At 39.8% G+C, this 14,305-nt stretch overlaps 1 protein-coding gene across 1 annotated transcript in view; it reads left to right on the plus strand.

Annotated features, from left to right (window-relative positions):
* The window catches only part of LOC130581923 (von Willebrand factor D and EGF domain-containing protein-like), a 154,938-nt gene that overhangs the window by 59,267 nt on the left and 81,366 nt on the right, over nt 1–14,305 (plus strand). Inside the window, 3 exon segments of the mRNA XM_057380324.1 lie at nt 1,907–1,980; nt 7,900–8,170; nt 11,066–11,244. Coding sequence (XP_057236307.1) covers nt 1,907–1,980; nt 7,900–8,170; nt 11,066–11,244 — 524 coding nt within the window.

A 14,305-nucleotide genomic window follows, 5' to 3' on the forward strand; every position in this document is an offset into this window, starting at 1 on the left:
GCTGAAATGCCTAGCACTAGACTATAATATTTCGTCTCCAGAATAGGCTTCTTTTAAACTTTTTTAGATTCTTAAATCAGAAATAAGAGCTAGTTCAGCATAGCACACTCACACACTCATATTTTTTTTTCTTGAAATTACAAATGCTTTCATTAAAATATGAAGATGTATCAAGTGTGAAATTGAATTAATCMRTTTTAATAATAARTTYMATTTATCTCAGTTAAAACTTGATCTATGGAAACCCAATAGACATTACCTTCCTTCCCCCCCATTTTCCTGTTACTGTTTTGCAGTTGATTAGAGGCCTTAATGTAACAGATTTCCTGCAACATAGCAACCAAAAGTCCATGTATGAAAATCCACATAATCTTTAATCCTTCTGACTTGTTCAAATATATTTGATTTATCTGAAAATTGAACAGAAATGATGGGCAGAACATGCTGATGTACCTGGACACTTAATAAAGACAATTTTCYGAACAAACTACTCCTGCCTGCAACCAGGACTTGGGTCTTCTGCTGAAATTATGCAAGAGCAGAGCAGACAGGGCAGACACGTGGATCTGTTTGTGCTAAATTTTAGCTTAGAAAGGGTGAGGTTGTGGAGAAAATGAGAAGATTCTGAGACACTTCATCCCACAGTGTAAATCAAAATCATACAACTGACCCCAGATCAAAAACTTGTTCAAAGAGGGGTTCATTTTTTTCRGTCCTCAAGACTATCACTCTTAAAGTTTGGCATGCCAGACACTGTTGGAGATCTGGGAAGTGTCTCTGTGCTGTGGTTGAGGGGCATTCTGAAATACAGATGATGTATTGCTGCAGGTGAGGAATGCTGTCTGGAGCTGAGGTTCTATCTTCACCCTCTAATTCATTTATTTAATTTCACCCCTGCTCCCAAAAGCCAAATTCTGCTTTGTCGCTGAAWGACTGCACAGGGATATAGCAGCCATCCTTCTTCCCTGCTCCGTGGATCCTGGCAGAACTAACTGGAGTGCACCTCTGGACTCCTCCTGGGCAAAAAGGAGCAGAGGATTAACAGCCCTGGCCAAGAATCAGTCTGGCAGGAGGGATAATGGAAAACCRTAACGCTCCATCACTGCCGCCAGCGTGACTGGGAGCTCTTCTTAYCGCAAATCACTGCACAGCCCAGCATCACAGTTTTGGGAACTGGGGAGAATTCAGCCATCAGAAAGCACCCTCTTGAGCACACCTGGCACTGTGGGTCCAGCACTGTCCACCATTTGGGTGTTAAAGCTTCAGAGCCCTTTTTTTTGGCTTCCCCAGGCACATCTGCTCCCTCTCACAGCTCCTCTCTGACCTGAGGAACCATGAGTTGATGCAGATGAAGATCTCTGCAGCTGTAGTAGATCCTTTCCTGTTTCACCCACGTGCCCAAAGCAGTCAGATTTGGAGCCTCTTCATCAGTATCTGATCAATATCCACATCAAATAGATAAATCAGCCATTCAGATGCTGTTACAGGAAATCTGAGGTCACATTAGGCGACAGGCAGCTACTAGTAAAACACACTAATGCTACTTAATTACCATACTTCAGGCATTAAAATTAGTGCAATTTAATGAGCACTCTATTCTCCTGATAATTTCAGTGAATGATCTACTCCTTAGCAAAAAGTTTTAATAAAAATCTTCATCTTTYACCAGCAAAAGGAAGATATTACATCAGATGAACAGGACCACTTTGAACTCCCCCATTGCCTRTGATTAAACTCTGTTGTTTGAAAGCAAAGCCTATTTTACACCCATCCACAATCGCATTTCAGAAGTCAGATTGTAGTTTGTACTTAACCTGTGAATCCTGCCCCCAATGTTTCGTGAGGAGCAGTAATGAAGAAAAACTGCTGCGTAGACTGTATTCATTACACATTTCATTTTAACTASGTCACAGTTCGGGACCTCCCAACAGGAAACTGCTACTCTTTCACTGATCCACACATTATCACGTTTGATGGATGGTGAGTATTTTACTTTGAAATCATTTGGCTCAATTACTGTGGTTATCAGTTTCTAGATGTGGCATGCATTTGGGTTTACATTAGAATATCAAAAAAGCACTGAACAAGTTTTCTTACAAAGAGGAATGTATTGCTTCAACAACACACGTGGTTTCCTTCCAGCTGTTTGTGCTCCTTTTAACAAAAGAGCTAGAAATGGATTAATCTTTGAGAAGCAGTGGGTTTGAGTCTGAATAATTTTGACAAGGCAAAGGTCAGATTTCAAAATGTTCTGCARACAGAACCATCACCAGTGGCTCTGAGAGGGTGTGTGCACCATGTGTCATTGTGTTAGTGTCACCCCAGAGCCACCCACCAGAGCAGCACAGCACACAGGACAGGAGTTTAGCTCCTTCCCAGGAGTTTAGCAACATCTGATGCAAAGTCACTCATCAGAAGGATATTTTTTGATTTCTTCTACTTCCAGAGCTGGTTTATGCGCAGCTGGAGTTCACAATCATAACCACAACAACAACAAAAAAAAAACTTACAAAGATGGCTATAATGTCTCAGTTAAAAAAAAAAGAAAAAAAAAAAAAAAAGTGCAGAAATTATAAGTGTCAAATAACAGGAGAAGAGTGCAAAAATAAACTTGTGCATCCTCCTGTCGTGTCCAAATGTCCTTCTGTATTACCCAGCCATAAGCTGCTTAAAGACTTACTGAGCCAAGGTGGCATCTTTGTGTTTGMCAGCCTGAACCATGCAGAACTTTCCCTCATTTACCCTCCCTAATCATTCATGAATCTGTTTATCCCAGCTAATTGACATCACTGACAGCTTTTAAAATTTGCATCTGGCACRTTTGATCCACAGTCACAAATACTTCAGACAACATTCCAAGTTTGTCATTCTGCATTTAACATCGTGATGGCACAGGCAACAAATTTGGGTGCTCAGCACCCACAGGGGCTAAGCAGGTGTGAATTTCTGATATCCTGATATCCTGATGGCCCAATTTCAGTCCAGAATGCTCTGGAGGTGACATCTGAAATGGTGTCAAAGCTGGAGAAATCTGTTGATGGAATGTGAGTAAGAAGRCAGTGACTCCATTAAAGGTTATGTGTCTGCCTCTAACTGAGATTTTACCTAAATTGGGTAGTTTGAGATAAACTCTGCTCATCTGCAGCTTCCCAGACCCCCTTCTGCTGTGCTGAACAGCATTTAAATGTGGTCAGGAACTGGTTTCATACAAGTCTGGGTGCTTTTCTTGCTTTGGAAGCTTCATTAGRGTTGCAAGAGTTTCAAAGACTCTCCCATGCCTCATGTAGCTGCAATTATTTCAACTCCGGGACTTTAAACTGGATCAGAGTATTATTTCAAACCTCTCTATACATTTATATTCTAAAATATACCCTTTTGATTTAGGGCTGAGAATGGACAGTGGYCTGTCAGATTGTTGTGTTTAGGGAGTAATAAATAGCTGAAAAGTATCTCTTGTAACGGGGACACCCTTCCAGCCACAAAGCAAATTTTTACATTGCTTCCATGGGAAAAAAATAGGTCTACAATAAAATAAAGCAACTTTATTTGAATAACTCATTTTTTAATCCTATTATTGATAGCATACAGAAATGCTTCTAAGTGATTTATGTTCTATTTTAGCACAGGGACTTTGGAAAAGCCCATCCTTCTGTGTCATCCTGCCCCAGAGTCACAGAGCCTCGAAAGAGAAAAATCTCAGAATTAGCTTGGCCCCTCAAAAATGTTTTTCCTTTTGGACAGATATGCATTGCTGCTCTGTCCACTGCAGCTTTAAATGAGCCCCATTGATGGGGCTTTGTCCATCTCAATAACTGGATTATTTCACTGAGATGTATCACTTCTTGTTATTCAGCCAAGTTTCTTACCCATGATTTCACAGACCCATTACTCCTACTTATATTTCCATTTATTATTGTAAATAATTTCTCTTTCAATTATTATNGCTCTGTATTTAAGGAGTGGAGAATTCAATTCCTGTTTCTGTCCTGGTACAAATCCATAATCTGAAGGCAAAGGCTGACACAGAGGTCTGGAAGTGAAGCATTCCCTTTTTATCATGGAARGAAATGTGGTGGGAAAATGTGTTTGAAATGAGAACTTTTTGCTTATTTTGGTTTCAAAAATTACATGAAAATCATGAAAAATTTAACTTAAGTAAAAATATTGATTTGAATAAATTTGCAAAATTGAAAAGTGGTATAAAAATCAAAAGACTGGAAAAGCTTTTCTCATTGGCAGAAAAATTTTCTTACAGAAATGTCCACTTCCAATGTATTTTGTGACTTCTATTGTGATGTTTCCAATGTTTTTAATCAGGCACAGTGAGCTCACATTACATCTGAAGTATTTAACAATCATTAGACGACCAAAATACCCAACTCCCACTCCTTAATAGCACTCCCCTTTGCTGTGCCTCCTGCTAATATATGTCTGTAGGAATATTTATCTTGTAATCTTTTCATTCTTTTCACCAAAGGCGGTGACTGAAAATCAAAGAAGAATGTGTCATATTTTACAGCATAAGCACAATCAATTTGTGTATATTGGAGCGTGGATGTGAAATAATGTTAATTATACCAGCTAAAATCCAGAGAGAGCACTTCCTTTTATAGCAAAGTACCTTCTAAATTAAACAAATGTGAAAGCCTGGTAAAGCAAAAGTATAGCCCTCATTACTGGTTATGGCACATTATAAATATAAAAGCTTTTCATGCCATAAATTGCGGATTCTTAAATATGAAGTACTAGCTTAAAACTAAATATGCAGAAAATCCTTTTAGGGCAAAGTAAAAAGGGGAATATTTTTTGATTGGGAGCTATATACATCATTTATGTTATTTTGCATTTTACCTTATAAAAAAAAAAAAAAAAGTTAAAAGATTTTTCAGATTTTCCAAACATTTACATTAATCCCTGTTATTCCTAATCAATATTATCAACAAGTGGCACCATTTKCTGGTTGGCTTTAATGACTTTCATSAAAGGAGCCCATAAGTCCTGGGCATGAGCAGGCCTGCCAGGTGCTGGGTTTTTGGTAGTTTTTGATAAACTGCAGCAGGTTAGTTGTTCTCAGGCACTCAGTGTCTGCTGAATATAACCCAACATCTGCTCTGAGAATAACAGGTTGTGATGAACTCTCTGAAAGCAGAGAACATCCTTCAGCATCACCCAGCTCTTCGTAGGGCCAAGCCTACCATGAAATAGTTCTACTATGAATAGCCTACCATGAAATAGTTCTTATTGGCAAGGAAAGAAGGAGCTTGGAGGGACGTGTCAACAAATTTAAAAAAAAAAAAGGTGGCAAAACTGTGGTTGAAAACCTTCAAGAATGGCCACAATAAACACTGAGTTAGTACAAAGGTGAAGTGTAGCTAGGTGAAGAGGAAGTGCATGGTGAATAACACTGAATTAATAAAAACTGAATTAATACAAAGGTGAAGTGTAGCTTGGTGAAGAGGAAGTGCATGGTGAATAACACTGAATTAATAAAAACTGAATTAATTCAAAGGTGAAGTGTAGCTTGAGGAAGAGGAAGTGCATGGTGTGAGTTAATCTAACACTATTGGGCAGCAATTGTTTACATATGTCTATATTGCCGTCTGTCCCTCTGTTATGATTAACCAACAGGAATGATTCCTACAGAATCTCACTGCCATAACCAAACACTCGGCAGTGTTTTGTAATTCTTGGATAAAGAGCAAAACTCGAGCCATGGCTTCATGCTGGGACAAGAACCTATTTCACCCCTTGGAAAACCACCAAGCACACAGAGGGGGAGGGAGGGAACCCCTTTTTCCCCAGAGTATCCATTGCTGCAGGATATCAGGGAAGCAGGATGGGGAAGAACATGGGGAAATGAACTGTGGAGGGTGATTTAGACACCAACAGTGGTGCCTGGTCCACAAGGAACACACAAAACTATCTCGTGCAAGAGCTCCTCTAAATTTAATTCAGGTATTTARTGCCACAGGCACCTTCTCCAGTGTTGTCCAAAGAATCATAATCACAATTACAGTTGTGCAAACATCACAAAAGTTTACCTGACTGMGTTCAATTATCCATTCAGCTGATCCAAAGGCGTCTGAAAGCTTTCATTTAGGCACGGTGCAGGTTTGTTATGAGCTGTGCAATCTATGCCATGGCTTAATTGAAGGACTCGCAGMGACTTCCAGGAGGGTTGGATTGGGTCCACTGTCAATGATTATTAAGCAATAAATAGCTCCCCTGACTGCAGTGGCATTAAATTCATATGCAAATGCAGCCCTCTTTAGCAGGTCGAGGTGATTAGTCTGGGTACAGCCAATCTGATGTTTTATTTTCCATCAGCCTCCCCAAACACCTCTCCTAAGCTGATCCAGTAGAAGGAAACTGTAGAAGGTTCTCTCATTAAATATCCTCTCTCCTCRTTCTCCCCCACAAAGATGTCCAAATTGAGCAAGCACTTGATGTTTAAAGAKATTATCTTTTTTTAAAATATATTGTCCTTACTTCTGATCAATCTTGGCAGCACCATCCATGCAGTGCACTAAGGGATTTATGTACCTGATTAGAAAATAGGATGAGACAGAACCATTCAAAGTTTTATCACTTTACAGCCAACCTGTCTAAGTTTTTCAAGATGAAAGATAAAGTCAGATGTGTTTTCTATCAGAGAAAAGCAGCTGGAGTTTAAATTTTTACTGTGTTTTAAGCTACAAAGTTATCTACTGTTTTTATTCTGAGGAGAAATAAAATGTAGAAATACACATGTGAAAAAGTCACAGTTCTCAAGCCATTTGTTCCTCTGTATAAGAAACATTAATGGCCTGGAAAAATATTGATGTTTGCATGGCACTGCTTAAAAATAATCCTGTTATTTAGCAGAAGCATTTTATATATTCCTTTTTACATTMTTTTAATGTAGAAAAGAATAAAACTTATTATTATAAGCTTATGGTTTAGTTTCCATATGACTTAATTTCATAAAAATCATGTTTTAAAAGTAATCACAGYGCCTTAAACGAAAACAGAATAATCCATTGTTTTTAAAGATGGAAGCTGTTGGCTTACAGGGAGAAAACTTCAACATATATTAAGTATATGGCTACTGTTTTCTTTTATGTAACATATTAGAATAAAATAGAGTGAGAATAAGACAATTTTACAGAGTGAGAGCACAAAGAACAGGCAGAAGAGGGTCCTCTCTCAGGCCTCTGTCTTAGAAACTCCAGATAGTTCGTGTAGAGGGCAAACACTTAAGTTATTAAAGTTATCCTGCTCCTGGCCGCACTAAAATGGAGCAGGGGCTTTCCTCACAGAAAAGAATGAAAGTTCTAAATTGTTTTCCATGCTGGATTGTGCTGACTGCCAATCCACTGAGCGTGAAAGTTGCTTTTACAGGGAAGTCATTGAGGGGGAGGAACAAAACTTCMTTTTAGCAGGCTCTCAGTAGAATCCCAGACTTTCACAAGAAACCTTTACCTAGCCACGGCCAGACTTGTAAAAATTGGTGATYAGTCACAGAAGAGGTTATTTGAGCACTGATTTCCCTTTGAAGARCATCATACTCCAAAAGCATGCGGTTAGAACCAAAGCGTGTTTATTGAGACCCGGAGGCAGRAACTTCTTCCCATTTGCTTTCTCTCAAATGTTTATCCTTTTTATCCATGCCCATTGCCATGGCAGCAGCTGGGACACAACTCCTGCTTTCCACAGCAATTCTTAGGCACTTCCAGCTAATAATTGTGGTGGCATTTCCTTGGATACAGAGCCAAAGAAACGCTTCTCCAAGTGTGGATTGTTCCCTCCTTCAAGGCCAGCAACGCTACTGGTGGACGGGTACCAACACACACACCTGGCACAGGTGGATGCCCAGGATCTCCAAACCCTCTCTGTTTTTGTTTCTTGGTGGCTGTTTAGGCGTTATGACAACTATAAACTCAGGACGTTCCTGCTGTGCCGGAGTGAGTCGCGGATGTTTGAAGTTCACGTCCGGCAGCGGCGTTGYGGACATCACCGCTCCRMCACCKCCTGCAATTGTGGCRTGGCTGCACAAGAAGAGGGGGACAYCGTGGTGCTGGACACCTGCAATGGCCACTTTCAGGACAGCAGGCCCCAGCTGACCATCAAAAGCAACGAGGCATCGCCACGAGTCAGGATCCTGAAGTCCTACGGAGGCAGGAAAATAACAGTACGTGYGGCGGTTGCRCTTTGAAAAGACGCGTTTAAGATTKCTGAATTATTAATGAAGCTGCTACAAAAATATCTGAAGCCACCCCGAGCGCCTGCAGCCAARTGTACCGCAAGATGAGAGGCAGGGAAGTAGCTGGTTAAAGTGTTGGTTTAGCAAACTGTAAAAYAAAACARAACAAATATCTCTGGAAATTTCTTGGYGACACGGCGCAGCTCTGATAGCGCTATTTGCTCTCCCTGCTTGCTTATGCCAGGCACTACCCAACCACATCACATAAAGCAAATTTCTTTGCAGGGCTYAAGATATAAATATTCAAGGGAAGAACGCAGGTAGCAGGATAATGGAGTTTTAGAGTGGAGCAGTAAGACACTATTAGTCAGAGCCAGAGAGCCCCCAAAAGCTGTGAAAATGGGCTGTAAATGTGAAACATTTGGTGACACGTAAAGCATTTGCCTAAAAAATATATGGCCACAACTTACTTTGCATAAGTATCACTTATCCACACTAATCCACTGAAATCACTGGTAAAATAAGAGCAGGCTGCACCAGGGCTTTTGGTAAGGAAAAGAGCCACAAATTATGGCCAAGAAGATAATTTTATCCTAGAGCTGTATCATCAAGATTTATTGCCATGATATGCTTTGGATGAAGATCGGTCCACAGCAGAGCCAGAATGATGCAGGAAGAGCCTGTGCTTGGCTCTCCTTGTGATCTCACTTGGAATAGAGCTCAGGAAGGTAGTAATTGAAAGTCTGCTAATTATAGAAGAGAGAAAAAGCAGGAATCAAGCTGTCATTTCATTTTGCAACTGAATGCACTGTAATTACTGTTTTATTACTAGAATAATCTTAGCAAGGAATCCCTACTCTCATTTACACCTGAGGTAAGAGCCGGGGAAACAAATCAGGGTGGACTGGGGACACGAATGTGARTCCTGCTCTGATCTGAGTGGGAATSTGCAGGAACTGTGCAGCAGTGAACAGGATCCCTGARCACACCAAGGAATGTGGTGCACCCCAGTTTTTTGTCCATTGTTATCCTCATTCAGCTCAGGAGCCAGCTTCCCCCAGGTCCCACAGCATTCAAGGGGCTTGGAATGGGGTTAATTCAGGCAAAGTGGCAGCTTCCAGCAGCCAGTGACTAAATATCCCTGCAAAGTGAGGTCTCAAAAAAGTTTCTTTGAAGCCTCAATTAGCAGAGTTAAATCCAAGTGGGGTCAGTTGCCTGGGGCAGCAGGAAGGGAAAGGGTTAGAGCCCTCCAAACTCCTGAAATAAATCCACACCTGGAAATATTAATCTAGACCCCACAGAAAGCTGAACAGCTCATGCAGTTCTGACTGCAAGGGTTTTTCGTGCAGCCCTGCAAGAAATGCTCCTCCCTGCAGTAAAGCATGCAAYGAGAAGACACTGCTTATCTGAGGAATGAAATCAAATCCTACCCACGACTGTGGCAACTGCAGATCTGCTCCACCTGCTAAACCACCAGGAAAAGTGAACTCATCAGGGCAGTTGAGCTTTGTGTTGAGGAATCATTGGGGTTTTTTTAAACCTACCTTGGTAAGAGAAATGTAGGTGCAGCCAAAGTGGAGGGACAGCAAAGAACTTCTGAGGTGTTCAAAGCACCAGTTTTATATGACAACTTCCATTATTCCCCAAGGCAAATAGTTTGTGAAAATAAATGCTTTAAAGCGAAACACAGAGGGTCTGAATCCAAAGCAGTGTTCTCAGCTCATTGCAATCAGAGGCATTTTGCTGCTGTGCTCATGGAGGGCTGCTTAAAAAAAAATTCCCATGCCTGAAATAACAGAGAATTAAAATGAGCAGGATTATTGTTTAGTGAGGCCAGTATGCAAATTCTAGGTTCCAGCACAAGAATAAAAATGTAAGCTTGTTACTCTTTTACAGATATGAGTAGATTTGATGGGGAGGAACTTCAAAGGGACCAAAAAATCCCCACCAAAATAAAGAAAAGCTAAGAAAGTTATTTGGTTGAATAAATTATTAGGCAGGTGCCACTTAAAAAAGGAAAATAATTATTTTAAAATTATTATAATGAGATGTTTGTGAATCTTTAATGTACTTTTTAAGATTAACTGAAAATGCTTAATTTTGGTTAAAAAGAAAATATTGAGGTTACTTACTGGGATAGTATGTTGCTGCTCCCTCTCCTGGCCCAGATAATTTTCAAATCACTTTCTTTTTACCTGTAAAAATAAAGCAAACAAGCAAAAAAAATACAATTCAGTTAAACAGATATTTTCTTTTTTGCTTTTATTTCTTTTTATTATTTAGTTAGTAAACCAATCTGAAAAATCCATTATCCACACAGTTACGTCTTGTTTTGAACCCTGCCAGGWTTTTTTTTCTTTTAAAGGTCAGTGTAAGCCTGCTACTAGTCTTTTWATGAGAAAATTGCTTTATCCACTTTAAAACACAATCATTTTCCGGGTAATCYGGCTTTGGAAAGTGAAACGATTCTTCAGAAGGAAGAAAGCTGTTTTTCAAACTTGGCAGTTTATCTGAAAGRAATTATTTCCCAGGAAAAGACACAAGGGTGGCCTTATTGTCATGGAAGTCACTTCAAAAATCAGCTGGTAACTTACCACTGGGAAAACTTCAATGGRTGCAATGATTAATTTAAAAAGAAAGTACTCATGCAGTTATATATTTATGTAATGCCATCAGATATTAATGCCATGGAATCTGAAAGCAAGCTAAATAATAGCACAAATAAATATTTATAGTGTTTCTAAGTGATCTTAAATTACCTCCACCATCGCTACCGTCCTGCTTTGATATTTTCGTTTATGGAAGGAGAGGTTTTTTTTATTGCATTTAAAGCTGGGTAAGAGGTTTGATTCATTGGGKKTTTTTTTTCCYCTCYCTCTTCAGATCCTGTTCCYTTCRGGAGCRTTTGYTCRAGTGGATGTGAGCGGGTGGGGAAYGGGTGTGACCRTGAGGACACCGGGAGAGGATTTCAACAGCACACGGGGTTTGTGTGGATCCTTTGATGGGATTGCTCACAACGACCTGGACAATGTGCCCCAAGAAAACTTCATCGAGCACTGGAGGTACAAAACCAGAGAGATCCCACCCAGGAGATGCTCTCAGCAGCGTTTCAARTGGTCTTGATGGGTTTATTCATCACAGACTCTTCTAATGGCCTGACAGAGGGATCTGCTGAAGCTCAGGGTGAAGCCCTGAGACCCCTTTCGATCCCATTTGGTTTAATTTTCAGTCAGCACAAAACACAGCAGCAGCTTCCCAGAGAGAAGTTTAATATTCACAAGTGATGTCATGTTAACAGCTGTGTTAAGATCCCTCTCAGCTGTTAAAAAAAATGCAGTTCTCACCCACACTTGAAAATGTAGATAGCTGACAATGGGGATTAATTAAGGGTTTCACATTTCCCTTGTTCTTTTATTCCTCAGCACTAATTACAATATGTGAGTATAGATTAAATGTTACATTTTGACAAAGTGTGGTAATATACGTACCATGCTGAAACTTAATACCAACTCTACYGATGATGAGAGTGAGCTCTGAAAACTTGTACTTTCTGGGTCAGAAGGTCTGGAAACAGAGCCAGGAGTCTGACCCTTTGACATTTTCCTGTCACTGTCCCTATTCTCACTCTATCTCTCCCTACCCCACATTTTAATTCCTGTTGCTGAACTTCAAACATGACTAACAGGTGTTCCTAAAACCAAAATATGCTTGTTTGTGTAGTCTTGTTTGCAAAGTATGCTTTGCAAATAAGGAAAAATAAGGTAAAACACTGTAACAGGCCACTTAATCTGTACATGGGAACTCAGCACAATCCCATAGGAGCAATGAATTTTTAGACCTCTTGCTCTTCAGAAAATAAACAAACACCTCTGCCATATTGTAGTTCCAGTGAGTGGGCCTAAGTAATGGCTATCTAATGTCTGTTTTGACCTGTCATTACAAATTGTGCTATTTAGAATTCAAGAGCCTTCATTAGCATCCTAATGATGTGATAATCAGACAGAGATTGCTTCTGGGAAGGCAGATGGAGAAATAGTTTGGTGCAAGAACTAATAACTTACTACCCAAAAAAAGGGTTAAAAAAGATCCTTAGCAGGATGTGTTCAAAGCAAGTTTTTTGAAAGAGCTGAAGCCAAGCACAATACGGAGGAATTTACTTATAAAACACTGAGGAGTTTTCTAAAGCTCAGCTCCGTATGATGGAGAAACTCCAGGGAAAGCAGGAGAAGCTCCTGATGTGAGAGGGGCAAGAGGGGTGAAGAGTTTCATCTTGCAGTGCTCCCAAGGATGGATCCTCAAGGACCCTTCAGAATCTGGTTAAAAAAAAAAAAAATAATAAACCAACAGAGAAACTAAGGCCACCTCCAGAGGAGACTGGATCATTCTCTGATTCACTCAAGGCGCAGTAAAAAACAACAACAGCTAGTGGGTGATTTTTCTGCTGCTGTTTTAAATTTAATTTTAAATAACCCTGAAAGTGTGCTAGGTTTCCTCCAGCACCTGAAGCCAGTCTGAGTGCCCACCATCTGGCAGTTCAGAGCTTTCCCTGGCTCCCACCTCTCCCAAGCAGCTGCAGGGCTCTGCACGCACAGATCAGCTTTATACATCGGCTTTCCAACACAACTTTTAAACAATAAAACAACATCAGAGCTTCCCAGCCAATAAATAGCAACCAGAGAAGAGGTGAATTTTAAAACATGTGATTTAAGCAGGCAAAAATAAAATTTTCAAAGCTTTTAAAAATATATCAAGAAATCAGCAGAAATGCTGTTAATTTTGGACATTTTCTGTATAATAACATCCAACTCAGTTTGGAAAACTTTAGTTCTTTGTGGGTTATAGTGGGTGGCTCAGAGGAGTGACAGTCTGGCCATCTCGTGTAGGGGACAGAGGGCACATCTGAGCTCCAAAGGAGCTGTTGGTATGTGCACGGCTGTGAGGAAGGATAGAATTTTCCTTCTCTTCATCCCTGCTCTCTTGACAGGGGCTGACCAAAAGAAGGTAATTGGTTTCACCTGGTATTAACAGAGGATTTTGTTTTAATAAAACATCAAGGCAAAAGAGTTTCATTTTATTGAAATTTTCATTGGTGTGTTACGTTTCTGTCCCGATTTTGAACCAACTTACGTGGATCATTTATTTGTATATAAATTCTATTTGCACTACCCTCTAGTTTAGGTAGTATTACATTAAAGGAGGAGTCTAGGTTTAAACTTGATGGTGAGTCAAGGAAGCTTCAGGGGCAGATAACTCCTCTGTTAGAGTCAGAGGAACAGAGTGTGAAGGACACTCATTCAAGCACTAAAATATGTTGTCCAACAGACAWCTCTCTCAATCATCAAAAATGTTTTATTTTCCTAGACTGCAGGAAAGTGGAGAACAGCTTGTGCATCTCCATCMGCAGGGAAACCATCCTTTTATCTCCTACCGTATCCTGCGGAGCCCACACTTTGGGCAAAACGGTTTCATAAATGTTTGTACTCATATTTCAGGAGGAGAAATAGGTTCCTTTTGCCAGTCTCAATGAGATGTTCTGTTTAAAAGTTATGATTGTGTCAATGATCAAAATAGTGATATCAGGCCTGCCATTTTAAATATCTTTTTTAAAAAATTGGATAAAGGAAATTACGATTTCCACAACAGTATCTAGTGTTTGGCTCCAACATGTTGGCAAATGCTTTCTTTTTCCTGAAACCTCAGCATTCTGCCTGCAAGACAAAATTTAATGCCAAAATAATTTCAATTTTTGGTGCTATTTCAAATTTGTCTGGTAATGACATGCTGACAAATATTGGGACAAGAAACATATCCTTTTCTATGAAACTGTAGGATTCCTCTCCTGCTGCACAAATAAGATCAATAAGAGATATGAGTTTTCTGAAGAAATCTGAATCATGGCTGTTTATTCATACTGAACTCTTGAGAAGTTCATCCATCATTAGAGACTAAATTTAAAAGGGGGAAGAGAATCATCTCAACTTATATGATAGCCTAGCCCTATGATCAATAGAAAACTACTTTGTGTTGGAGGAAAAAATCAAAGAAAACTCCAGTGGAAAAGAAGAATGAAATAAAGTAAAAAAAAAAAAAAAAAAACAAAAAAAACCCAACCAAACAAACAAA

This window comes from Malurus melanocephalus, unplaced genomic scaffold (assembly GCF_030028575.1).
Source record: "Malurus melanocephalus ecotype Western Australia unplaced genomic scaffold, MMel_1.1 scaffold_445, whole genome shotgun sequence".
NCBI lineage: Eukaryota > Metazoa > Chordata > Aves > Passeriformes > Maluridae > Malurus > Malurus melanocephalus.